Here is a 25,183-nt window from a genome sequence, read left to right as displayed (position 1 = left end):
ACTTTTTTTCAAAAGTTTCATAGAAATTTTTTATTAACCATTTTAATTTTTGAAATGGTTAATATTTTGTTTTTAATATCAAATTTTAACAAAAATTAGTTAAAAAATATTTTTAATTGTAATTAGTAAAACTAAATAATATTTAGTAACTTCTTAATTAACACCAAATTTAATTAATTGTTTTATACTTGAATTTGGAGAGAGAGAGTATGTGAGTAACAACTGCAGTGATTTTTATTCTTTTTACTCAAGAGATGATCTTAGGAAGAGTGATAAATGGTTGTAAATAAAGCATTAAACATCTTAAAGGTTAAATTTGTGAGACATTTTTTTCTACCTAACTAATACATGGGATGAGACAAATATTAAAATATAAACATACTTAAATATATTAAACTTTACTTATAAAATTTTGAGTGTGTTGATTGACTCTTTAATTTATGAATTGATTTTTATGTTAGATGCATATTCAAGAAAATATTGTGCTAATGATTATTATGACTTTAACAATTTTAAGTTGTTAAATTATGACCTTAAATATATCTGTAAAAAAAAAAAAAAACTATATCGGTCATTTACTCTGGTGGAAGCTTCTTCATCCCACGAATTGTTTCTAATGATAGCCAGGGTACTGTAGGAAACGACGCCGTACCAGCTGACACGGACATCATCTCACGCGTGCCGTATATCCAATCATTCATAGTTTTCGTTCATTGCAAATCGCAATTGCTCAAAATAATTTTGGGAGAACAAAACACAGAAAAATAAGAACTTCTCTTCTTGTAATTACGTTTGGCTCCAACTAATCGGATCCATCATTTAATTCACCACCTTCCCCTGTAACCCAACACAGATTACATACATCGGATTCATCGATTCTTTCCTTCTCCAGATTCCGATTATTATTAATTATCATATTATTGTTATTCAATATTCATGGCGTCGAGTTTTGATCGATGGGAAAAAGATCCTTTCTTTAACGCCGCGGAAGAAGTTCAGGAATCTGCAGACAGGTACCTATCATTCTTCCAATTAGGTTTTCCATTTGTTTTACGCCTTTTTCCTATTTTATTTAATCTTCAATTTGTTTTCCCAAGGAAATGTAGGGATAATATAATAGAATATTTCCAAGTAATTCCATTTTGGATTAAACAGACGCACTTGCCAAATTCTATCCTCCCTTTTGTTTTTGTTTTTTTTTATTCCCAATTTAACTCAAAGATTGAAATTTGAAAGGCTTAATGTTTTTAAGTTCATTTGGGTGCACAATCTTTAAAAAAATGTATTCCTCAGATTTTGTTGTTATTGATTTGCTATGGTTGTTTTTTCAAGGATGGAATCTACGTATAGAACATGGATTCATGCAATGAGAGATGCGTCCAGCCCATGGAACTGTGATGAACTCCGCCGAGATCTACAAACTACCCTTGGCACTGCTAAATGGCAGGTAATTTCTATTAGAAAATGTACTTTCACTTTTTTGTATCATCGTAACGAGCATGTGGTTGCATTTGGATGGATAATGCAGTTAGAGGAATTTGAACGGGCAGCTAGGTCAAGTTATAGCAAAGTTTCAAGTGAGGATGCGAGAAATAGGCACCGGGATTTTATTCATGCCATCGGTGGCAAGATTAAGAAAGTTGAACATTCGTTACAAGAATCTGTTCATTCAGGCAGCAAGGCGTCTCTGCCTTGGATGCGTCTAGATGAAGGAGAACGAGATGAGCTTGCGTCGTTTCTTTCTGGAATACCGGCTGCTGGGGGCAAAGGTCTCATTGAATGTGTTGGCAGAGACTGTGAAAGTCTGCAAACTAATTATTCAAGCAATTTACTTGTTTCATCTGGGTGGGGTTCATCCGAAGCAGCACCGGAGAAGTCACATGGGCATCGCAGGGCAGCTAGTGCTGATGCTGACATTGGTAATTGGAAAATCACTGTTTCTGACGATGTGCAACAATCGAGTTCCTCCAATGGTTCTTCTGGTCCTACTCCTATGCATAAGGTAGCCAGTCTCTCTGGATTTTTTGGTTCCATGGAAACCATCTCTAAGTTGAAGTGGCCTAAGAATGGCTATAGAAAGCTGAAAGCTGTTAATCCTTGTGAAGAAGTGGATAAGGCACTGCTAGCACCAGCTGGATTGAATGGGGTTTGTTCTTTAGCTGCTTTTGTTTTTACTCTGTTAACGGAGACTTGCTTGTGTACTTTTAATGCTTTTGCTGAAGTATTAATACCTCGTGTTTTGTTCCCAAATAAAGGGCATCAAAGCATACTATGAAAGAAGTAAGAGTTGCCTTGACAATGGTGATGAATGTTATGATAAGCAACTCCAGGGGTGGTATGGGGCTCTCCATAGGCAGCTTCAAAGATCTCAATACCAAATGCAATACAATCGGCCAGTTCAAATGGCTGTATGGGCTGTTATTCTCCTTTGCTTTATTGGTAGGCTCCTGATCTTAGTTTGTGTCAGTGTGTCTGCTGAAATGCGTGCACTTTGAAATTGGTGGAATTTCACCTTCTTCCCCTCGTTTTTCTTCTTCTTATTTTCCCTATAATTGTAGGGCCTTCTTGATGATGCTTTGCATTTACCGCCCTCCTTTGGTTATACAACTTTTTTTGTCCCATTTTAGTTTTTCCTGGTTCCTTTGTTCGTGAAGCCTTTTTCATGATATCATTGTTCTTGCTTTTTCATGCTTTCTTTATGTGCATGATTTTGTTGCAGCTATTATATTTCACATATAGAAATGAAGCTATTTTGAATTTATAGAACTTTATTATGCGCTATGCATACTGTCGGGGGAACTTCCAAATATCATATAAGAATGATACAGAATGTGAATGTGAATGTGAAGTGGTGAGATTTTGTCACGATTGCCCCTTCTAAAGTTTTATCACTAAGAAATTTTATAGTTGGCTGTTTTCACCTACCAAGGGGTGTTCTGTGTGCATCCATGTGCAGTTGTGCTTATGTCTTGGTCTATAGTACTTGGTAACTGTTTGAAGCGTTGTCTATATGCCTCACAGGCCAAGGAATACTGAGAAGCTATGTCAATTCTAAATTCTCTTTGCAATTGTTACTTTTATCGTTTCCTTTGTCCTCCTCCCTTTCTTGCAATAGTATATGTTGGCTTACAATTTCGATTTCTCTGCAGTTTTAATTGCTTTTTGCACGATGTAGAAAGGAAGATTTAGATAAATTATCTATCAATTTCTGGTTGCGGCAGGCATAATTGGGAATGGACAAACAATCTTTTGATTCGAGTTCATATGATCTATGTTGTCGCTTAAGCAAGCGAGAGTTTTTTATCTGGTTTCTCGCTGGCATACATGGTGTCGATATAACATTTCAAGTGCTTTGATATTACTACTTGAGTCTTCCATTATACCTAGCAGTAGCATTTCCTTACTTTTTTCTTTTTCTTTTTTGCTATCTATTTTTCATTCACCTATTCCAGAATGGTCTCATGAAGATTGAAGAGTATTCCCTCTTCGCTGTTGTACTATATCACAAGATGTAAATGACGAAGTCAATGCACATAATGTTGTAACGAATATGATGTCTTATTGATGCGAGAACTGTGTTGTGTACCAAAGATTTTAGCTTTTGCATGTATAAAATAAGTTTATTCATAAGATAAAATAAATTAATTTGTGGAAGTTCTTTAGCTTATTTAAAAGTTTATTTTTAATTTATACATAAATTAATTTTAACTTGAAGAAAAAGTTATTTTTATTTATTTATTTTAATTTTCTTCTTGTGTACGTGTTTATGAAAAAGTTTATTTAAACAGGTCCTATCTTTGTCCTTGTCAATTAGCCAACACTCGTGGAATGATGGAATTAGTTCAGGGTAGGACACGTATCTAAATATCCATCATCTTATGTGATTGCCTCCATTTTTCTGGAATAAATCATAAAGGGCAGTCAATTAACTAGCTGCAATACCAAGTCAGGAGCTAAGGGAAGTTAAGATACTATTATTGGAGGGCTCAAATATGAAAGAATTATTAATCTTGCCTTCTCCAAAGTGAAGTTTTAAAAATTAGAAAGACTAAAATAGAGAGAGAAAAAAAGACTAGAGCTAATTTTTTTAGAAGAAAAAAAAACATTTTATCCTAAATAAATAGTAGTTCTTAATATCAAGACAAATGAATATAGAATGCGCTTGACCCCTACTACCATGAAAAATTAAGTGATCCTATATCATTATAGGTAACGGTCCAAGATTACTTCATAATTTCTCTATTACTCACGTGTGAGTTTGGATAGTAAATAAACTTGTGCACAGGTTATGTTTTATATACAGAGACACTCTGAATTCTGAAATGTACAAATGTGTATTTTTATTAGCTTTATTTTTAGAAAGTCATTTATTTTTATTCTTTTTAGAGATTTTCTTTTAACAAACACGACAATGTACTAGTTTGTGTTAAATAAAAAAAACACAAAAAATCATATGAAATAATTAGATCAACTGCTATAAAGAAATTCTCCATCTTCAAAAAAAGAAAAAAAGCAATTCTCCATCAAGCAGACATTTGAGTCTGTTTGATTACGTGTTAGGAGAGCAAAACGTGGAAGGAACAAATTTTTTATGTTGAGTTAATTATATCCATTAAATTGTGTTCCATCGAAAAATCAAACACATCTGAACTATGCGCTCAATTCCGGAAAATATCAGATCCTATGAATGGAAGTGTATTGGAAGGTAGAAATTAAAAACTGAACCAAATAAGGGCGTGTTTGAATACTCACTTCAAGTTAAACGTCAATAACCATAAAGACAGATTTGCGTTGAAAGTGTATTGGAAAGTAGAAAATGAGTAAAACAATCACACACTCAAGTCTCAATTAAAAGCGAATATAAATATACAATAAACATTCAGACAGCGAGTCTCAATTATAAGATGAGCTAATAAGTGAGGCATCGGTAACCAAAATATAGACCAGCTACAAGAAGTGGAACAAAGAACTCGTAAAAAGCAAGGGACTTAGACCTTGCACCCTCTTTGATCACGAAGGCACTCATCTCTTTGGTGTTGGATTCCTTGTCCACAACATCCTTCAAGTCTACCTCTTGAACTGTGGCACCTTGGAGGACACCCACTTGGTACTTTAGGACCATATTTTGTGCTGCTTTGCTGTGTCCAATAACGTCAAACTCTTTGGTCGCATCCTTCCCAGCTACCTCTAGAATCACCTCTTCTCCTCCCGGGTGTTCCTCCAAGAACTTTGTCACGTCCAACACCTACAAAAATTCAAACAATCAATTGACATAACCTTTTTTTTTCATTCCATATATGTGAAGTATTCACCATTTTTATCAATGAATAATCTCTGCCTACAAATCTAATTGACAAATCGTACCCCTTCCATTGCCTGTCGGTCGGATTTTTTGATGCTATCACTCGATAACCGACCGACCATTAAAAGTTTGCTAACCATCTTCGACTCAACATGAGACGAGACCCTAAAACATGATCTAAATATAACTGCCCACGATACATAACCCGAAGATCCCAAAAGAACAACTAAATGGGATACCGGAAACTGTCCCGAGAGTATCGAGGTTGTTCGGATGTGGTGAAACGCCAATATAAGCCAATATTAGACCACATGGAGGACAAATTGCACTTTCTCACTTAAATGTTTTTGGGCTAGGTCTCTTACTTCATTAGGCACAATCTAGCCGCAAGAACACCAACTTCCGTGAAATCTCCTCTATCAATTACATTTTTTATATATACATGGTTCCAGCTTGCAAGAACTAGTTAATTTTTAGAAATCATATCTTAATTACTAAAAAAAATAAAAATAACAATAATGAAAAATCTATATTTAATCTTTAAAAATATCTGCCACTAAAACTTGAAGACTTCAAAATTAACAAGGTAAAACAAATTTGTGTTATTAAACTTGGTTACTAATTCATCCTTTTTTATGAGTATGAGACACAAATTAAGAATGCACTACTTACTCTGCCATTGATCACCAGCCAACAGTCTTTGTTGGATTTATGTTGGGCAACCTGTGAGAGAGTGAAAACCCTTCGTTCTGCCATGCTGCCTAATTAATGAGTTCGGGCGTAGTTCATATAACACACGAAAAAAATGTTCTAGTTTGAAACAATAAGATACGTGCCAAAATTTATAAAATGGTGGAAGATAAGTTGCACTTTCAGTTACTACTACCACGTTTTTTCTTCCTCCGGGGGTTATCAACTACCAGTCACCACATGGATAGGAAGATCTAACTGGCTCTATTAATGATTAATTCCATAGCATCGTCGTCTAGAAGATTTCGCAGCTATATAGAGATAATTCTATTTAATTAATTTACTTGCCTTGGATTTATTTCTATATTTTAAAAGATATATAGTTTTATATTTTATTGCATAATGTAAAGTTGCTTTATCAATTGATAATTATGCATCGCTTAAAAGAATAATAAAAGTTTAAGGAAATAATAGAACTCAAAATATATATAAATTACTGATGTAACATTAAGAATCAATTAATATAAGATAAAGAACTCAAAATAAATTCACTTATAAACACTTAAAATCACCAAAATTTCAATACATGACTGTTTTTAACCTCTAAAAAAACTGTCACAAATTTATACACTTAATCAAGGGAGACTGTCACAAATTTATACACTTAATCAAGGGAGTGTAAATTCCTGACACTTGTCTTTGATTATTACGAATAATAATAAAAAAGGATTACTGTTCGGTACTACACTTTTTCTTTCTTATTTCCAAATTCCACACCATCAAATACACCATTTCCTATCTCATCTCTATTTCCGCTTATTTCTCTTGCACCAAACGAAGCGTGCATATCAAACTGTTTACCAAGTGCAACCATTATCCAAGAAATGAGAGCTGCAACCAGAACTGTAGTGCTACGATTTGAAAGGACAATAATCGAAACTCGGAAGTCACAATTGCTATCTCCACAGGCTTCTTGTTATTACAAATTCAATTTATCTCAATAGGCCAACTAGGAATTTACATACTACAAACGCTACCGTGAACCTCTAACTTCGGTGCTGGGTTTTGACAACTCCGTGCTGTTAACTTTCTCCTTCCTATCAAAATCCACTCCTTGAAATGTGACCCGTGAGGACCGATACTTGCTACCAAAGGCAGCACCAAACCCCCAACCAAGTCCTACTCCAACGCCACAGCCTCCACCTTCATAATTCAATCCAATACACCCAATTCCATATGATAGGTCATATTCATAATACTTGATTTATAAAAAAAATGTTAATATAAATTTTCAGTCCTCGTAGATAACACAATATTTTCAATTTTGGCCCCCCATTAAAAACACTTTAACATGCACAATCATTTTCACTGGCTATTGTCGTTATAACAATGTGAGATTGACATGGTAATACCGCCTAATAGAGAAACAAATTTGAAAATGATTGTTACATCTCTCTATCTGTTCATGGTAATATAACGTAACATAACAAGAGACCAAATTAATGACAATTGTCTGCTTCAGAACTAGTTAAAACTTTCTTCGAGTACAAACAAAATTGTAAGCAGAGTATTAAAGAAATACCAAAGACTTATACCATAGCAGAACTAAAATGACAAAATAGGAAATGACAAGCAAATCCTATCCCATAAGGTTAGATATTAGCACTAACCAAGCCAGAAGGATAGATATTAGGAAACATTTGCTACGTCATCAACTGGTACATTTGAAGGAGAGGTTTGAGGGTATAAATTAGGATTTGGGGGGAAAAATGCAACCCACATCATACATTACGTCATAGTAGGAGTCATTAAATACTGACAATTAAAACTAAGTAACAAAAGGAAGCAAGATTCATGAGTATTGTACTGTACCTGCACCAAGACCCAATAAGTTCAATGGCATACCTGTGCAACAGATAAAGACAGCAAACAGATCAGATACGTAAATTATGAGCAGAGTATGAGAAAATTATTTCATCTCTGTATTTTTTTTCATATGAGTAGAGATACATTATAATATTATATGGAAAGAAGAAATAGAAAAAAAGAAATACTATAAAATAGGATATTTCCAGAACTAACTAGGAATCTCAAAATTACAGGAATGATATACAAATAGAATAGTTGACTGCCGAAAGTCCACCTCAAGCTTGGGAATAGATATTAATCATTCCCAGCATGCCAACATTAGCCTCTTAGATATCAACAAGGCCTTTGTGAGCACATCTGCTTCCCCTAATTTTGTTGGAATGTAGTGCTCTGGAAATGACCCATTTTCAATTTCTGATTTGATGAAGTTTCGGTCAATCCTTCCATGGTTCATCCTATCATGTTCAATTGGATTATGAACTAGACACTTGGCTGAATTACTGTCACTAAAGAGTTTCAAAGGTCCTTGAATTGGAATAGATAAATCTTCAACAAGTAACCTATTAATCCAGATCAGTTCACAAGCGTCTTCATTGATTGCTCTATATTCTGCCTCTGCACTCCACCTAGTTACAATACTTTGTTTCTTGCTTCTTCAGGTCCCCGAATTTCCTGATGCCTTTGCAAAATACCTACGGAGGACTGTGCCTTCAACTGAACCTGCCTAATCACCTTCATATCTAGGGTACAAAGTGAAGAGATCTAGAGAAGAAAATGTATTTTGTTCATAAATTAAATGGTTAATATAGGTAGAGGCTAAAGTCCACTAGGTTGGAAACTAACACTAATACTTTGTGGAAGGCTTGACTAAGGAAAGTAGATAGATAGAATTTGAGAAGAGCGTGCCTGGTTTAGCTGAAGATAAGCTGGTAAAAATTTTGGAATGAAAACTAACACTTGCTTGGAATCACAGAAGGGAGGAAAGGATGGATGGTAGAAAGTGGAGTGCGATATTCTTCACTCCACGTCACTGTATTTGGCCTATAATGGGTAATCCTCTGGTATGAAAATGCACCAAGAGTGAGTTTGGATAAACTTCACACCAAATGTTAATAGATGAAGAAAAAATAAAGAACCAAGGAGATAAAATGAATTAGAACTTCTTGCATAAGTAAAAGTCAACTGACACTATTTAACTTTTTCAAAAGCTCCATTGTTTAACTTCTCCATAAACACTTAATAATTATGAATTTTTATTATAAATTAAGAATTAAATATTTATCTCAATTGAAAAGGACACGTAGGCTAGAAAGAAGCTAATCCAAATTGGACCAAAATTATAAGTCTAGAAGTGCTTGGCCAGCCGCATTCCATTCTACACTAAGAAACTAAGAGTGAAGATTAAAACATTTCCGTCTCACTCCATTTCCCCTCTCCTCTCTAATCTCTATTATCCAGACTCAATAATTGCCAAATAACAATACACAATCAATTATGCAAGCATGTCTAACGAATTCATCTGGAACGACAAGATTAACATTAGAACAAAAAGTAAAAAAGAAATTGGAAGTAACAACTAAATTGGATAATAAATGATTGCAACAGCTTAAAAAGATTGCAAGTAAACATCAGGGGAAAAAGACTCAATTCTAAGATCAACGAGTCGAGGATCAAAATTGCGTACTGAAATTAAATTGCAAAAGGTATAGAAATGTCTAAAACGGTTCGAAAATAAGGCACAGACCTCCGAAACCCCATCCTATACCGAAACCGCAACCTATGCCGAAACCTGAAAAAAGAAAAATTAGCATTCGAGATAGGAATTCGAGATTCCAAATATGCAGAAATCGTGAAACCCAAACCAGCGTACCAAATCCAACGCCGGTTCCGTTGAAGGTTGTGATAACCATTTCCTTCTTTCTTTCTTTCTGGCTATACAGAGTTAGAGTTAGAGTTAGAGTTAAAGGAAATCACAGAAGAATGAGTGTGAATTAATTAACTTTTGTACCATGCCCAGTGTAGAAAACAAAGGTTTTTTTCTTAGGCCCATGCCGAGTGTAGAAAATGAAAGGCCATATGGACTCAAAGACTAATCAAGCTGGACTTGGACCCAACACGCAAGTCCACTTCATAGAGTTCCCTTGGGTGACTACCTGAATGTGTGGTTGATGGCACCAAGAAAAACAAATTTATGACTCCGACAAATACATAAATATTTAATTTAAAAAAAAATCATATCTTTTACATATTTTAACTTTTAAATGTATTTTCATTTTATTCAACCGCATATTCTTTAACTTTTGTACCATCATCAAGAAATAGTTGCTACAATAACTAATAGTATTACTTATTTAAATGGTAAACTTATATGAGTTTTTTTTTTCAGGAGGGAAAATATAGCCGTTTTTATTCTTTTTTCCTCTTTTACTAATAGACTCTAATTAGAGGGTTTAAATTGATTCTTTGAGAAGAATTAGACAGTTTTCTTTAACAAGTACTTTATTTGTTAGGTTGTCCAATTAGACCAACATATTTTCTTCGTCAAAGTGATGAAATAATTTTGTTATAGAAAAAAGTTGTGATGAGAAATACTCAACTTCTTGTGGTCTTGTTAAGTTGTTAAGGTTCAGCGATCCTTTGCAATGATGACCAAATCAAGATTAGTTGTAATGTCCAGAAGCACTTTGTAACAATATAAAGTTTGTTTAACTGTCTAAACATTTTCATAATGTTCTTCACCAATAATCTAAGATTGGAGCATAGCTGATGTTGAATCTAAAGGATCCCTAAATTCCAATTTCATTTCAATTGATCATCAAACTTGATCATTCTTGTAATTAGCCCATTCAATTAAGTTGGAGTTAAATTGCTAGTGAAAAGTTGATTTCAACTATTTATTTACCTTAAGCTTCGGTCGTTTATTAGTTTTTTATAATTATTTTTCTAAACATTAAAATGTATATATTTTACTTAAATCTTAATTCGCTACTTTATCACTGACTCATTTTAAATGTTAACGGCAGTATAAAATGTTAAAATTTAGAGGTTACTGTCCTTTTAATTGATATGGTTTGTTTTAATATGTTGTATTTCTATTCAATAGTTGTAAACTTGTAATTTTATTGCATGAATATATAAAACAGAACTTGGAGGGAATCCAGAATCCAGATCCATCTCTATACGGGTGACCGTGAGACTCTTGTCAAATTTTGGTAGCGTAAATTTTATGTACCTTTTCTAACATTTTATCAACCGATTGAATGCAATATTTTGTTCGGTCTACAAACAGAAACATGTAACTTGGACGCATCAAACTTGACAAAATGCTAATTTCTTGTGACAATCAGTGTGAGATACTTATTATTCGAAGTTAAATGTACCTCTACTTATGAACAACTTGGGGAGGGAATGGATTCACGAAGTCACACCTCAAGACAACGTGATCTGCATCCAGGTCGGGCGTGCCTCTCTACTCTCAATGATTTTAGGGACTTTTTTATCACATGGGCTCAATTTTCTAATTGGAATATCTTTTAAAAAAATTATTTAAAAGGGAATAAGTCGTAATAGGAGTTACGACTTCTGAATTAGAAGTTGTAATATTTTTTTTAATTAAAGTCGTAAAATTATTATGATTTTAATTAACTTTTTTTTATGATTTTAAAGTTGTAAAAAAAATTGGGTTTTACAAAAATCTTTTTTATTTTTTTTTTAAGGTTTATGACTTTGAAGTTATAAAATTCTTTTTTTTTAAAAAATTACAATTATTTTATGTTTTTTTTTAATTTTTTTAAAAATATTTAAATGTATAATAAATAATATTAAGTTGACTTATTAATTAATATTTTTTTATGATTTTATTTGATATGTTATTAATTTATTTCAATGTTTTATTATTTAAAACATGATATATATTTTTAATATTATTTTTTTATTTAAAATTTAGATAACCTATTAATAAAAAAACATAAAAAAAATAAAAGGAGATATTAAAAATTTGAGATGGACCAACTAATTTTAAGTAGGTCTAAAAAATATTCACTATGAAGGAGAGTAAATATATGACTAAAATAACTTGTACTTTTTATATTTTTCTTTTATTTGTATTGTTGTTTTATATTAATGTATTAATTATGTTGTTTTTAATTTTTATTAATAGATTATTTAAATATTTCAATTTATTTTAGATTTATAGTGATAAATAATTTAAATTGTGATATAAAATTAGTTTTGAAAATTGACAACTATTAATTGTTTCTAACTATTTGTGGTATAAATTTTTTTTTAGAAATAGAGATTAAAATCCACATAGAGACATTAAAAAAAAAGTTCAAATACTTATAAAATTTAGGTATTTTGAGATGATTATGAAGATTAATGTGTGAATGCATGTATAAAAAGGAGAGAGAAAAAAAAGAAAGAAATATTGAATTAAAAAATTCACTCTTTCATTTATACATTCTAATTTATAATATAAAGTGGATTATTCTTTATATTTTTTATTTGTATATAATGTTTTAATTTAACTTGTATTTGTATATGACTTTAACGTGTGGATGATAGATCAATCGTGAAATTATTTTAACTTAATTAAATACTTTAAGTTTGAGTCTTAAATATATAATTATATTAAATATTAAAAAAGAATATTTGGCTGTTTAATGTCTTTAGAACATATTTATACTATATACTTAAAAAATAAAATTATGTATAAGAAAGGAACATTTTTTTTTTGTATAAATAAAGTTCATAGTACATAGATTCAATTTTAACTATAACTCACAATAAATAAACATCTTTGATTGTAATTATATTTTAAATTTTAAATTTATAATAATGCCATGGGAGGAGGTGGTGTAATTCGTGGAACGCAAGGGGAATGGCTGTTTGGGTTTGCCAATTTTGGAGGCCCTGAGGACTCTCTTCGTGTTGAGCTTTGGGCTTTGAAGATAGGAATCCCACATACTTGGAGGTTGGGGTATAGGCCTGTCAAGTGTGAAACTGGATGTTGTTAATGCTGTTAATTCCATGAATAGTGTTGTAGTGGATATGCATCTGCATGAGAAAGAAGTTTATTTATACCTTTTTTTTATATAAAAAAAAAGCTTATTTATGAGATTAAAGATCTTATTCAACAGCCTTGGGAGATTAAAGACTAATGTTGTGCGTATTGTTGTATGAATTATATCTTATTTGAATAAATCTTTAAAAAATTAATTTTAAATAAAATTAATTTAAGAAAAATTTAGTAATAAAATTCAGTATAAATTTGTTATCTAACACAAAGTATCAAAAGTTATTTTAACTCAAATTAATTTTGAACTCAAATTAATTTTTCAATGTGAAATTAATTACATATGAATATTTATCTAAAATCACTTTTTAAGTAGTATTTTATCACGAATCTGGTTCCTTTCAAAAACAAAATCATGAATTTTCATTGATCTAAGGTGGAACCAGAAACACACTTTGAATATCTCTAATAGTATGTTTGTGTACTTGTTTAGAACTATATAGTGCACCAGTTCGATCTATTGCTCCGTTATGCGAGATGAAAAGCTTTGTTATACTATAACTTACGTTTGGCGTAATCTAAACAAGAAAACAAACGCAACATACCTTATTGTAATAAAATCACAAAATTCATCGGGTTCTTGCTGTCTTAAGAAAAGTTCAAGACTCAAACTCCATTAAATTTTTGCAATTCATATACGAAGTTACGAACTTCTGATCAACACTGGGAATGCTTTGGTCTGTGTGGTACTAATATTGTTGTTGGGTATTTTTAATTCGAGCAATGAGTTACAATATAGTATTATATTAAAAATGGAGATGTGGTCCTCTCCATTTCCCTGCCTGATGCTGGGTTATATCGGTCACGCCATTCTTTTATAATTGGCTATTCCATCATGCATCATTTACCACTTTGAATATGCAAAATAGTTTAGAGAGCCTTGTTAGTTGGATTTCTAATTACCTGCCACTGATAAAGTATTTATATGTATATGTCTAACCTAGTGGGCAGTGACGAAAGTTATCTGGGAGCTAGCTAGGTGGCACAAGATTCTCTTCCTCCGCATCTAACAAGCTAGCCATTTAATTTGACTTACGTTGGTCCAGCCACAACACCTTTGTTGAATCTCCTTCTCGCCCTTTCCATCTTTCTCCTACCAGCTTCTTTTGCGTGAAAAGGTTCTTCAATAATGGTTGACAGACCTGAAAAAGTAGTTCCCGGCAAAAGTGATTTTGACCCTCACGAACGCAAACGATGTAAAGTTTAAAGCCTATATACAGACACATATACGCTCAAAATTCAAATCAGCTACCTTGCACCTTTTGAGCTTGAATACCCAATTGAGAGTGAGAGTGTATAAAAGAGTAAGAAAAATATTCCATGCACACTCATGATACTATATGATATCCAGAGAAAATAAAGGTATTATAAGATTTATAATGTGATAAACAGAAAAGATAAAAAAAAAATGAAAGTTATTAATAGGATGGTAAAAAATAAATGATGATACATTATTTAAAGTGTAATGATACATGAATTATTATTTATTTTAAATAACACATCATTATTTCTCATTATTTTTTTTTATCATATCATAAACTTTATCATATTTATATTATTTTTTTCTCTTTATATTTGTTTAACTTAAAATATATCAAATTGTTTTAACTTAATCAATTTTGAATCTATACTTAATTTTCAATGTAAGACCAAATATTTAAGAGGTTGACATGTTTCAATAGATACTTTTTCATTTATGAGTTAAAGATTAAATTTCTCATCACATAATAAATTAAATTATATATCAATTATGTCACTTGGTATTAGTTTTATAAGCTAATTTTAATGTATAATAAACTTATTTTAATTTACTTTATTACTTTCTTTTCAAGTAAAGAAATTTATATAGTAACAACAATATATGTGACCTATGTCTACTATGCTCTAATTATATCAAAAGTGGTTGATAAATAGGAGATTAATTTTATAACTTTGTCAACAAATTTGCTCCAACATTTATAGTAATGCTATGAATTAAACCTGCAAGGCAAGCAAGGGCTTAATTAATTAATTACCGTGTAAGAGATTGTTGTATCTGTTTTCCATCATCATCATCTTCGCCTTATGATCACGCGGTTGCTCTTCATGGTTGCCACCGTTCTCATTATCCCCGCCAACTTGGTTCAATTCTTGCGTTGTTTTTTCCACCTTCGAGCGAGCAGTGGCAAAGAGCCACGTGGCCTCCATGTGTTTGGAGATCATGCGCGCTGCGTGGTAAGGAATCTTCACACGCATGGTCATGTTAATGAACATTATGCAGTCCATGAGGCTCTCTTTCGCCATTCCTTTCATATCATATGCCTGTGACCTCCTCCAAAGGCTTTTCCTGTGAGTGTTTGCTGGGTTGGACAGGCAAAGAGCACGCGTTGAGTCACTGATCGCAGAATCTGCGTTCTTAAGAAGAATATGACACTGCGCTTTGTTACTATATATCACCATTCTCTCTTTTCTAAACCTCAAGGGACAAACACCGAGCGCTTCAGAGTATTTCAACAATGCCTCTTCAACCTCTCCCAACCTGAACATGTGGTTCGCTTGCTGCTTTATCAAACTCACCAAAACCCTTGTTTCCTCTAACTTTTCCTCCGAGAGCAGCTTCTCCTTGTTCCTCCTATCCACCACCTCTTGCAATAATGCTGCTCCAACTTTTTCTCTGTTAGGTTTCAAATTCAGGAGAACCTTTGAGATGGTCTCACCCACGTTGGATTTATCCCCAAGGCTTCTAAGTTCAATCAAATCAACAAGGTAAGAAGCAGCAACATCAAGAACTTTGTACCTCGTATCTGGGTCCTTGAGAAGCAGAAGAAGACAATCGATACCTATATACTGCCAATCATCTGAAGATCTTGAAAGGTTGCCTAGAGTGTTCACAACTTTTGGTAATTCAGCAATGTTTTTCCTTCCTACTTTGCTATAACACAAGATTCTTATCAGTCCAACCCCTGCTGGTGACGTGTGACTTATCAACCCACCCCACATATCACATAAGTCCTTGAGAAACACTTTTTTGCAAATGAGATCCAAAGACCTATCTTTGCAAGCAAAGCAATTCAGAAGGTAAAGAGACCAACACTGAAGCTGGCTAGCCCATTCCTCTGCCTTGCGATTCTCCATCTCCAAATCCCCAACCCCTCTGGTCATCAAGTTTCTGTGGTACTCGAGCCTTTTGTTTTCCTTCAAAGCTACGAAGTCAACATAGACCACTTGTAAACAAGTTGAAGCCAATTTCAAGGCCAGTTTCACCACTTCTTGTTCGTGCTGTGCTACTGATTCGAAAGTGCTTTTGTAACTGGCCAAGTGACCAAGTGCTCTAACAGCAACTCTTTGCTCAACCCAACTGATTTTCCCACTAAGCAAGTCCAATAATGGGGGTATCACACCTGATTGCACGGCTTTTTGTGCAAACTCCTCCTTGTTCATTGTGTAAGAGCCAATGATGTGAGCAGCGTAATAGGGTATGTATATGTTTTGATTTGTGAGAAGCCAGTGTCTGTCGTTTATGCCTTTGTGGATTAGACTTGCCATGCACTTGAATATGCCGAGGGATGGGAACTCTGAGTCGTTGGGTTGGCTCATTGCGATGTGCCATAGTCCACTCAGCACCAACACGTGTTCATGATGATTCTCTCCCTGAGCTTGAGGCATTTCTCTGAAGCAGGTCGCTATTCCAGCCCTTCTGAGAGATGCGTCTGGTTCTCTCATGCTGCAGAAGAAACAACAAGGCTTGATGCAAAGGTGACCCCTGCAGGAACCTTCCGCCACGTTGCAAGGAGTGTTGGGAATGGGAGTCACTCTTTTTTTCTTCATTTGGGACTTCATAGCTGTCTCTCAGTTGATTGGGGATTTCTTTGACTACTAGGTTAGGTTGCTCTTCGCGTTATAAGAAGATCTTGGACCATGATTATATGTTTGGTTAGGGAAAAATAGGAAAGAAAGAGAGAAATTTAAAAAAAAAAAATATGATATGCATCTCACATTTTTTTCTACTTTAATTTAAATATTTTTTAATTTTCTTTTTTCCTCCCTACAACCAAACCAGCCACGAGGATTCAAGCTTGACATAATGGAGGGAAAAGAAAGGAGGGCTTCAATGCTAAGTTACAGCTAGAGGCGCATAAATATGGGAGGCTTTCATCATCCAATAAAGCATTATTAGAACAATTATCTTATCTTTTGTTTCCGGTTTTTTTTGGGGGGTGGGCATGAACATTGTTTTTCACAGGAGATAAATATGTTCATGGTAGATGACAAACTTCTTAGTTACTTAACATTTAAAGTAGATGCATAACCAAACTTTGAATGAGTGAAACTTGCTAAGTTAGGAATAACGTCCCTATACTAATTGATAAGTATATAGTTTCAGTTTATTAATTTAAAAAGAAATCATTTTTGCATACTTAGTAATAATTTTTTGTACAATATTTTTTTTTACTTTTGTATAACTTTTCATCATAATACCAATTATGATGCACGCTGGCATACCTTAAAGATCTTATGTAAGATTCAAATATGATGTAATATTTTGGTTAAAAAATTAAAGAGAAATTTGCACATTCTTTATTTTCAACAATGTGATCATTTGACAACATTTATTTTCAGTCGTACGTTGATTAAATAAGTTCACTAAGTTGTGAATATATAATATCAATTTGACAATTTATGTCTCTTTTATAATAATAAATAACTTGTTTCATTGTTAATGTTTTTTTGCTTTCGGTGCATTCATGGTTACATGTGTGATTTTTAGTAATATTTTTTTTGTCTTACCCTTAATAAAAATATTATTAAAATCTTTGATAACATTTAAAAAATATCATCAAATTATGAATAAATGTTACTAATATATATTTTTGTGATATTTTATCAAATATTATATATAGTCTGTGTTGGTAAAACTTAAAAATATCACAAAAAACATTAACAATAATAGGTATACACAATATTGAATAAAATGTTACAAAAATATATTAATAATAATTATTCATAATTTGATGGTATTTTTTTAATGTTACTAAAGATTTTTAATAATATTTTCATTGTTGGACAAAAATTATTACTAAAGATTATGTGTAATAGTGATTTGAATACCTACAACAAAGAAAATTCAGTTTATGTACGACCTTTGTATATATATATATAAAAAGGAACAGAATACTGAGGCAATTTTTGGGAAGCAAATTGTCCAAGAATTAAACTAGTGGACTTTATCGCTGCTTTTTTCTGAACATAATAGTGCAAAAAAAATGATATTTTAACATGCACTACAGATATAATTTCACGTGAAACTTGTAGATCTTGGACCTTCTTTATTAATGGAGTCCTTTGTTTCTTGAAGTTTATCTTGGACCTTCTTTATTAATGGAGTCATTTGTTTCTTGAAGTTTAATGACAACGAAATGGAGAAGAGAGAAAGATGATTGGAGACGTCACATTAGGGAGAAGATGAATCAAACACAAATTCACCACCATAAGAAGTCATGGATAAGAGCTTGAAGGAAGAGAAGATGAGGGGAGGAAGAAGGAGAGAAAGAACACGAAATTTTATGTCTCAAATGAGATATGAACTTTGAATTATAATTCTCAAATGATCAAAGTTGAAAAAATGCACACACATGACTTTTATTTATAGCCTAAATGTCACAAAATTGGAGCAAAATTTGAATTTTTATTCAAATTTCACTTAAATTTGAAATTGAATTTGTGGAATCAAATTTTGGAGCCAAAATTTTACTAATTATGATTAATGAATTTTAGTTATGGTTTAGCCCACTAATTCAAGATCAAGTCCAAGATTCTCCACTAAGTGTGATTAGGTGTCATGAGGTATGTAAAACATGAAGAATATGCACAAAGTATAACTATATGATGTGGCAATGAGGTGTAGCAAACAAATGCTTACCTATCCCTCTAAATTTTAATTGAATTGGGCTTCTCCCAATTCAATTAAATTTATTTTTCAACACACACATCAAATATTCACTCAACGTATGTGAAATTACAAAGCTACCTATAATACAAAAACTAGTCTTGATGCCTTAAAATACAAGAGTTAAAAAATCTTACATTTCTAGGGTACCCTACCTACATTATGAAACCCTAAATACAAAGTCAAAAAATAATCAAACTTTAATCTATTATGCACAAAGATAAGTGGACTCATACTTAGCCCATGAACCCGAAATCTACCTTAAGGCTCATGAGAACCCTAAGACCTTATCTTGCATCTCTGGTTCAATTTTCTTGGAATCTTTCATCCAATGTCCTTGAGAGATATGATTGCATCAACTACTCTCTTCTCCGGGCCCATTTTCTTGTTCATATTATTTTGGTTCATGTGGATAATGGTGCAAAGTATTCACAACTAATGTTTAACTTTTTATCTAAAAATTTGATTAATCATTTTTAATAAAAAAATTATTTTTGATTAATCAATTTTAATATAATTTTTCTTTTTAATTATTTTTTTATATACAAAACTTAAATCCGAGGGTTTAATTGTCCATAGCTTGCTTGTCCATATTTAAGAAAATGTACAATTAAATTTAATCATGAGCAAATTAATATCATTATCCCTTCATAAATGACTAACAACTTAAATACCTTATGCCAAACATATCCTTTAAAGTAATATTATACAAGACTTTAAATATCTCAAACAATTTAATTTAGTTGATTGAATAGAATATGATTATTATAAATTCTTTAATACATATTTTTAATTCTTATAGATAAAAAAATACAGATATTTAATCAAATTCGCAGTCACACACACAGTCACAATACAAAACCTGCAGAACTAAGGAACAAATTAAAAGTGACGGGGAAAGATATAGCATACAGCCATACAGTACCAGAATACAACACATTTCTATAAATTTTTTACATAGACTCTTTTTTATTGTGTCATGTTTCTCTTATAATTAAGTACTTTGGTGCGGTGCGAGGTGGTCCTCCTCTCCCCGATCATGATCTATGTTTCTTGTTGGAAGCTAAACGTCCCCGACAGTACTAATTTCTTTTTCTTTGGTCGATAACCCGACAGAACTTTTCAAATGAAACACTAGTTCATGAAAAGCTTTTTTACCTTCAGTTTTTTTTATCTAATTTTTCTTACTTTTGTACACCCTTTCTCACACAATAAGAGTTTATCGTCCGTATGCGACAAAGGGGATCACGTAAGCAAGAAAATTTTAAGATACGTTGCACACAGTGTAGACTCGTGGTGCTTTTTCTTATTTTCTATGCAAATTTATCATCATGCTGTCCAGCTGATCCAGTCAACTAAATAAGTTCATTTTTCAACAGCTCTAATGCTCCACCTATGCCTATAAAGACCATTTCAAGCAGAAATGTGTATAAAGTCTAAGTTAAACTGAAAATAGATTATGGGATTTCACCAACCTTAGCCCACAATTCCAACTGATTTCTCCAGTTAAATATTTTGACCGCCTAAGATTTAATAGGTGAAGAGAAATGAGCACTTAAGCTACTAAGCAAAGGTGAGGGACCACATCTTCAAATGGCAAAACAATCCCCTTCAAATCAGTAGCAGAATGTGGTCCCGTCACATTGTTAAATTCCCACCTTCAAATAAAATTATACACCATAACTCTTTGAAAGCAGAATATGGATTAAAAACATGATTCAAGTACAAGTGGTGGTGGTCTCAAGAATATGCGGCTGCCATAGGTGGAAAGCATAAAAAGGATGTTTCTTAGATTTTATCTTTTTCTTAAGAATATTATTTCAGATCATGCTTCAAAGATTCGTTTAACTATGCCAAAACAATTGAGGCGGGGACTTAGTTTATTAATTGTTTGTTCGTACCATTAACGTGGATAAATAATAATAACAGTTCTATGCTCATGATGTCAAGGGACTGGATTTGTAATCTGGACACACCAAACTATGCGGAATTCAGCATGTTTTGCTCGGATATAACGGTTTCAAAGTCGTTCAAATCCAAATCCACATGGTCCCCTTGTCATGCTAAAGAAGTTTCGCTTGTTTTTTTTTTATTTGGGTCTGATAATACTGAAAACTAGATGAATTAGCTAAACAACTCTGCTGGAAATTAAGGCTAGCTTAACTAAGCAGGGAAATGTATTTGGATGCAAGTCTATCTATTCTTTATTTTGAGAATTTGTGAGCTAACGTTTAGGATAACACAGAGAGCGCATATTGCAAGGCTAAGGTATATTATAGGCATCTCTAATGACTTAAAACTCATTAGCTTCATATATGAATTTAAAGTTTTCATAGAAAAATGATACCCAAATTGCAATTAAGATCGAAGATAACCAACACACACAAAAGAAAAGTGATTAAAAGAAAATAAAAAGTCTTTCCTTTAACATTAAAACGTTGTTTTATTTAAAATGAAAAGAAAGATCATCTCCGCCCTCATTCATAGGGAAACATTTAATTTAAGTATTTTCTGATAAGAAAGACTTGTACCGATTAAAAAGAAAAGAAAAATGAAGGACATGAAGGTATAGTAGCGTCATTACAGCTCGACTATATTTGTTTTCCTATCTGGGAGATAAAAGGTAAAGCAGCCCAAATGTTGTGGTCTAAAGCAAAGTTTTCAATTATGATATGAGCCTGTTCACAAAAATAATACAATGCTGCAGACATGTTTGGGCCCAACGTCCTATTACCTATTATTCCATTGCAATTTTCAGAATTCTTTTTTTTTTTAACTAACATTTAATTACCCAGTATTAATGAAAATGATTTTTTTTACCATTGTGGATCAGTTAACATGAAACTATTCTAACTTAATTAAAGGTCTTGAGTTTAAGTATTTAATATTTTTTAATAGGTAAAAATCAAAAATAGAATTAAGAGATTTATAATAACTTATTCACCTACTTAACTAACTGAATTAGACCTCTTACACATCAAACATTTGAAACTAGAGTTTTTCTTCCATAACCATCCTACTTAATTCAAGCAAGATTATCAACATTGATTTCCATAAAAAATACTTTATTCTATACTAAAAGAAGGCGGTTTTCCCATTAAATTTATTTTTATTTTATTTTATATTTACTATTGTGCTTGTTGTGTGTTATATAATACAACTGTTGAAATTGTGCTTTGGTCCCAATTGACATACAATTGGGACGGGCAAGAAAAAGAAATTAAAACCAACATAATTGATTCTTTGACTTCTCAAATTCAAGTTATTTACAAGTTTAAATTAAAATATAAATTTTAATTAAAATACAAATTTTATGTTATTATTTTAAAACAAATAAGAGTTTGAAAGGTCCAGAATTACAGCAAGGAGACAATCATCATAAGACAAACAATAAATACTAATACTTTAGTATTGTATTATATAGAATACACATTGATTTATATATCTAAAATTTATAATAAACATATATTTTTAAATATAATATAATTAGAATTTATAAGAAACAAGTATTTTTGAACATATAAATTATATTTTATATTTATAAACAATAATATATATTGTAATAAAATGTTATTTTTAGTTATTGATAACTAAAATAATGTATTTTTTATGTATTTTAAAATACAATAAATCACTAAATAATAATTAATGCAAATTTATATTTTCAAGATATTATTATAAAAATTATCAATTTAGTTATCAATAATATAAAAAACCATCAACTTGTATTTAATTATTAATTTTAATCCGTGTGAACTGAATCTACATTTACTACAAACATTCAATATTTTCAAATTGTAGTTAATATAAAGTTTATTATTATTTTTAATCTACATTATTTTTTATGTATTTTAAATTTTAAAATAATTTTTTCTTTAAGTAAATATATTATATATTTATTATTTAACCACTGCCATTTAAACATATTAAATTAAATTAATATAAATGATAAAATATAAAAAGAATATGATACATTGTGTGTTGGATCCAGCATTTACCATTAGGTTAAAAGTAATAAATAATTAAAGCACAACTCTCTTTACTTAAGAGCGTAACACTCCAAGTGTCATAAGTTGTTTGTGACCGGATCCATTTGGACTGTTATGTTACGAGACAATGTCACAACACTATAAATATTGTGAAGTTGATTAAAACAAAAAAAAAATGTTTAAAATAAGATGATATGACATTATAAAAAAAATATGATTAAAAGAAGGGTTAAATGACATCTTGGTCCATATAAAATTTAGAAATTTTTTATGTAGTGATTTAAATATTTTTGTTTTGATTTTAATATATGTATTTTCATAATTTCTTTTGTAAATTATATTTTTAAATTCTTGTATGTTCAAAACATACTGTAATTTTTTTAAAAAAATACACTTCACTAGTTGATGAAGAACTTAAAACACATTTTATCAAAATAAATTATATCTGACTGTCCTAATAAACTTTTTTATGACATTACAAATCAATGAGTTTAAAAACAACCGATTTTACACGGAGCAAGAGGTTACATAATCCAGAAAATCGAATAGAAAAAATCCAGCAAAATTCTTTGCTAGAGATGCTCTACGAACACCAACAACAAATCATTGCTTTTTCTCTGAAAAGTAGGTATAATTCGGTACGAATTTCCCTTATCTAAGAAAGTGAAATTCGGGTGGTTGCTATAATGTGCAACTTAAAATACAAGTTGTCCTTGAGTTGACGCAGTTCTTTCTTTTCCTAGCATTGGAGTGATTTGGGCTAGTGCGTGTTTGAATTTGACTGAGCATTTCCAAAATTAATTTTGATTAAAATAGATTTTGAATTAATGTGATTTATGTTTCGATATTTTTATTATAAAAATAAGTTAGAAATAAAAGTTGTTACAAAATTTTAAGAAATACTTGAAATACACTTTTTTTAATATATTATTTATAATTGGTTGAAATTTATTAAAAATAATAAAAAAATTATGGGTCTTACATCATATTTAAAGCTTAAAATTATTGTTTTCAATAAAGTTTAATCAATTAAAAATATTGTATTTTAAGAAATATATTAGAAATTGTGTTTTTAATATTCCTCTTGGATATTTTATTCAATGTTATAACTATCTAAAATTATTTTGATACAAAATCAATTTTGGACTTAAAATTAATTTTACACTTTTCAATTTTTGAAACCAATCATGTAAAAAATTATCTAAAATTAATTATAGAGTCAATTAATTAATTACTCAACCAAAAATCAAAAGACGGCCCTTAGAGCATTTCCAATAGTCTTCATATAAGCAATTCATTTTATATTACCTCAAATTTAAACAACTTAACTCAATTTTAAGCGACTCAAATAATTTTCTCTTCAATGAGAGTTTCTATTAACAATTAGTTGTTTAACTTACAAATTTCCTCATTCTCTCTTCTATATTCAATACAAAGTTAAACAACTGATAAAACAATAATTATTTATCTAAGCAATTCAAAATCAAATGTAACACATCAAAATAATATATTTTTGTTAAATAACTCTCTTTATGGATGCTCGAAGTAGACGCAATTATCATATATTACATGAAAAGTGAAAAGAGTATTTCCTTCCCTAAACATTGTATATATGGATATACAAACAAAACAAAAATCATAGGAAAATTTTGTGCACGTCACTTAAATTCTGGTCCGTATTATTGTAAGCTTGTGTTCACCTTGAAATTATAGGAGTATATATCCCTTCACCAGCTAGTTTTCTTTTTTCTCTAAATATAATATTAATATAAAGTATAATCCATAAATTAAAGAATATGTTGGTACTGCTGTGAGCTTGTTTATATATATTTTAAATTTGTTATTATATGAGTGAAAAAATGTGTATGCGTATGTTCAGTGGGTAGAAAACAACGGTACAAGATAAAATAATCGACAGAAATAAAATGAGGGAAATGCGTTTGTGAAAATAAAGTGTACAAATAACTATTGATTAAAAAGTTAATAATAAAAATTGTAATTAATTATAGCGTTTGTTATACATATATTTAATTTTATAAATATTAATATTTAATTATTAATCTTTTAATCAATAATTGCACACATTTTTATTCTTTGAAGTACATTTTTCAATTTAAAATAGCTATATCTTAAAAAAGTAATTTGTGTTGATTTATTTGTTAGGGTTAATGAAACATTAATGTTAGGGTTTATATGTTGGGAGTTTGGTAATGGCCTCTAATTTTCAAAGATAGGGAGATCTAATTGATTTGACCATCAAAGAGTCAATCTAACAAATATTAGAAAACATCAACACAACAGACGACCGCGTGAAACGTAGATGGTATAGAAGA

The 25,183-nt window shown here is 31.2% G+C and overlaps 3 protein-coding genes across 4 annotated transcripts; 1 reads left to right on the top strand and 2 right to left on the bottom strand.

Annotated features, from left to right (window-relative positions):
• The first annotated feature begins 619 nt into the window (after nt 1-619).
• On the top strand, nt 620-3,645 carry LOC114408757. Of its 2 annotated transcripts, XM_028371914.1 has the most exons (5): nt 622-1,013; nt 1,333-1,447; nt 1,529-2,146; nt 2,256-2,439; nt 3,150-3,590. In XM_028371914.1, exons 1-5 carry the CDS (start codon nt 937-939, stop codon nt 3,173-3,175), a joined length of 1,020 nt encoding a protein of 339 aa, XP_028227715.1. In that variant the 5' UTR covers nt 622-936; the 3' UTR covers nt 3,176-3,590. The 2 variants fall into 2 exon arrangements, with proteins under 2 accessions (XP_028227714.1, XP_028227715.1); XM_028371913.1 differs by having other exon boundaries at nt 620-1,013; nt 2,256-3,645.
• Nucleotides 3,646-4,752: 1,107 nt separating this feature from the next.
• Nucleotides 4,753-9,866, bottom strand: LOC114408756 (cytochrome b5-like). Its single transcript, XM_028371912.1, has 6 exons — nt 9,732-9,866; nt 9,606-9,650; nt 7,865-7,897; nt 7,044-7,195; nt 5,975-6,025; nt 4,753-5,245 (listed from the first exon to the last, which is right to left on the bottom strand). The coding sequence occupies exons 1-6, from the start codon at nt 9,769-9,771 to the stop codon at nt 4,910-4,912; spliced, it is 657 nt and encodes a 218-aa protein (XP_028227713.1). The 5' UTR covers nt 9,772-9,866; the 3' UTR covers nt 4,753-4,909.
• A 3,681-nt stretch (nt 9,867-13,547) lies between these two features.
• LOC114408755 lies at nt 13,548-16,887 on the bottom strand. Its single transcript, XM_028371911.1, has 2 exons — nt 14,951-16,887; nt 13,548-14,077 (listed from the first exon to the last, which is right to left on the bottom strand). The coding sequence occupies exons 1-2, from the start codon at nt 16,752-16,754 to the stop codon at nt 13,968-13,970; spliced, it is 1,914 nt and encodes a 637-aa protein (XP_028227712.1). The 5' UTR covers nt 16,755-16,887; the 3' UTR covers nt 13,548-13,967.
• Nucleotides 16,888-25,183: the final 8,296 nt, after the last annotated feature.

This window comes from Glycine soja, chromosome 4, assembly GCF_004193775.1.
Source record: "Glycine soja cultivar W05 chromosome 4, ASM419377v2, whole genome shotgun sequence".
Taxonomy (NCBI): domain Eukaryota; kingdom Viridiplantae; phylum Streptophyta; class Magnoliopsida; order Fabales; family Fabaceae; genus Glycine; species Glycine soja.
This window is presented reverse-complemented; position numbering and strand designations above follow the sequence as displayed.

Bases quoted from the DNA above. Each gene is read 5' to 3' on its own strand.
- LOC114408755 (XM_028371911.1), bottom strand. From the start codon at position 16,754: ATGAAGTCCCAAATGAAGAAAAAAAGAGTGACTCCCATTCCCAACACT. The intron at 14,078-14,950 runs GTAATTAATTAA...CTACTTTTTCAG, and splicing joins ATACAACAATCTCTTACACG to GTCTGTCAACCATTATTGAA.
- LOC114408757 (XM_028371913.1), top strand. From the start codon at position 937: ATGGCGTCGAGTTTTGATCGATGGGAAAAAGATCCTTTCTTTAACGCC. The intron at 1,014-1,332 runs GTACCTATCATT...TGTTTTTTCAAG, and splicing joins GTTCAGGAATCTGCAGACAG to GATGGAATCTACGTATAGAA. The intron at 1,448-1,528 runs GTAATTTCTATT...TGGATAATGCAG, and splicing joins TTGGCACTGCTAAATGGCAG to TTAGAGGAATTTGAACGGGC.
- LOC114408756 (XM_028371912.1), bottom strand. From the start codon at position 9,771: ATGGTTATCACAACCTTCAACGGAACCGGCGTTGGATTTG. The intron at 9,651-9,731 runs GTACGCTGGTTT...TTCTTTTTTCAG, and splicing joins CGGAACCGGCGTTGGATTTG to GTTTCGGCATAGGTTGCGGT. The intron at 7,196-7,864 runs GTACAGTACAAT...TGAATTATGAAG, and splicing joins CTTATTGGGTCTTGGTGCAG to GTGGAGGCTGTGGCGTTGGA.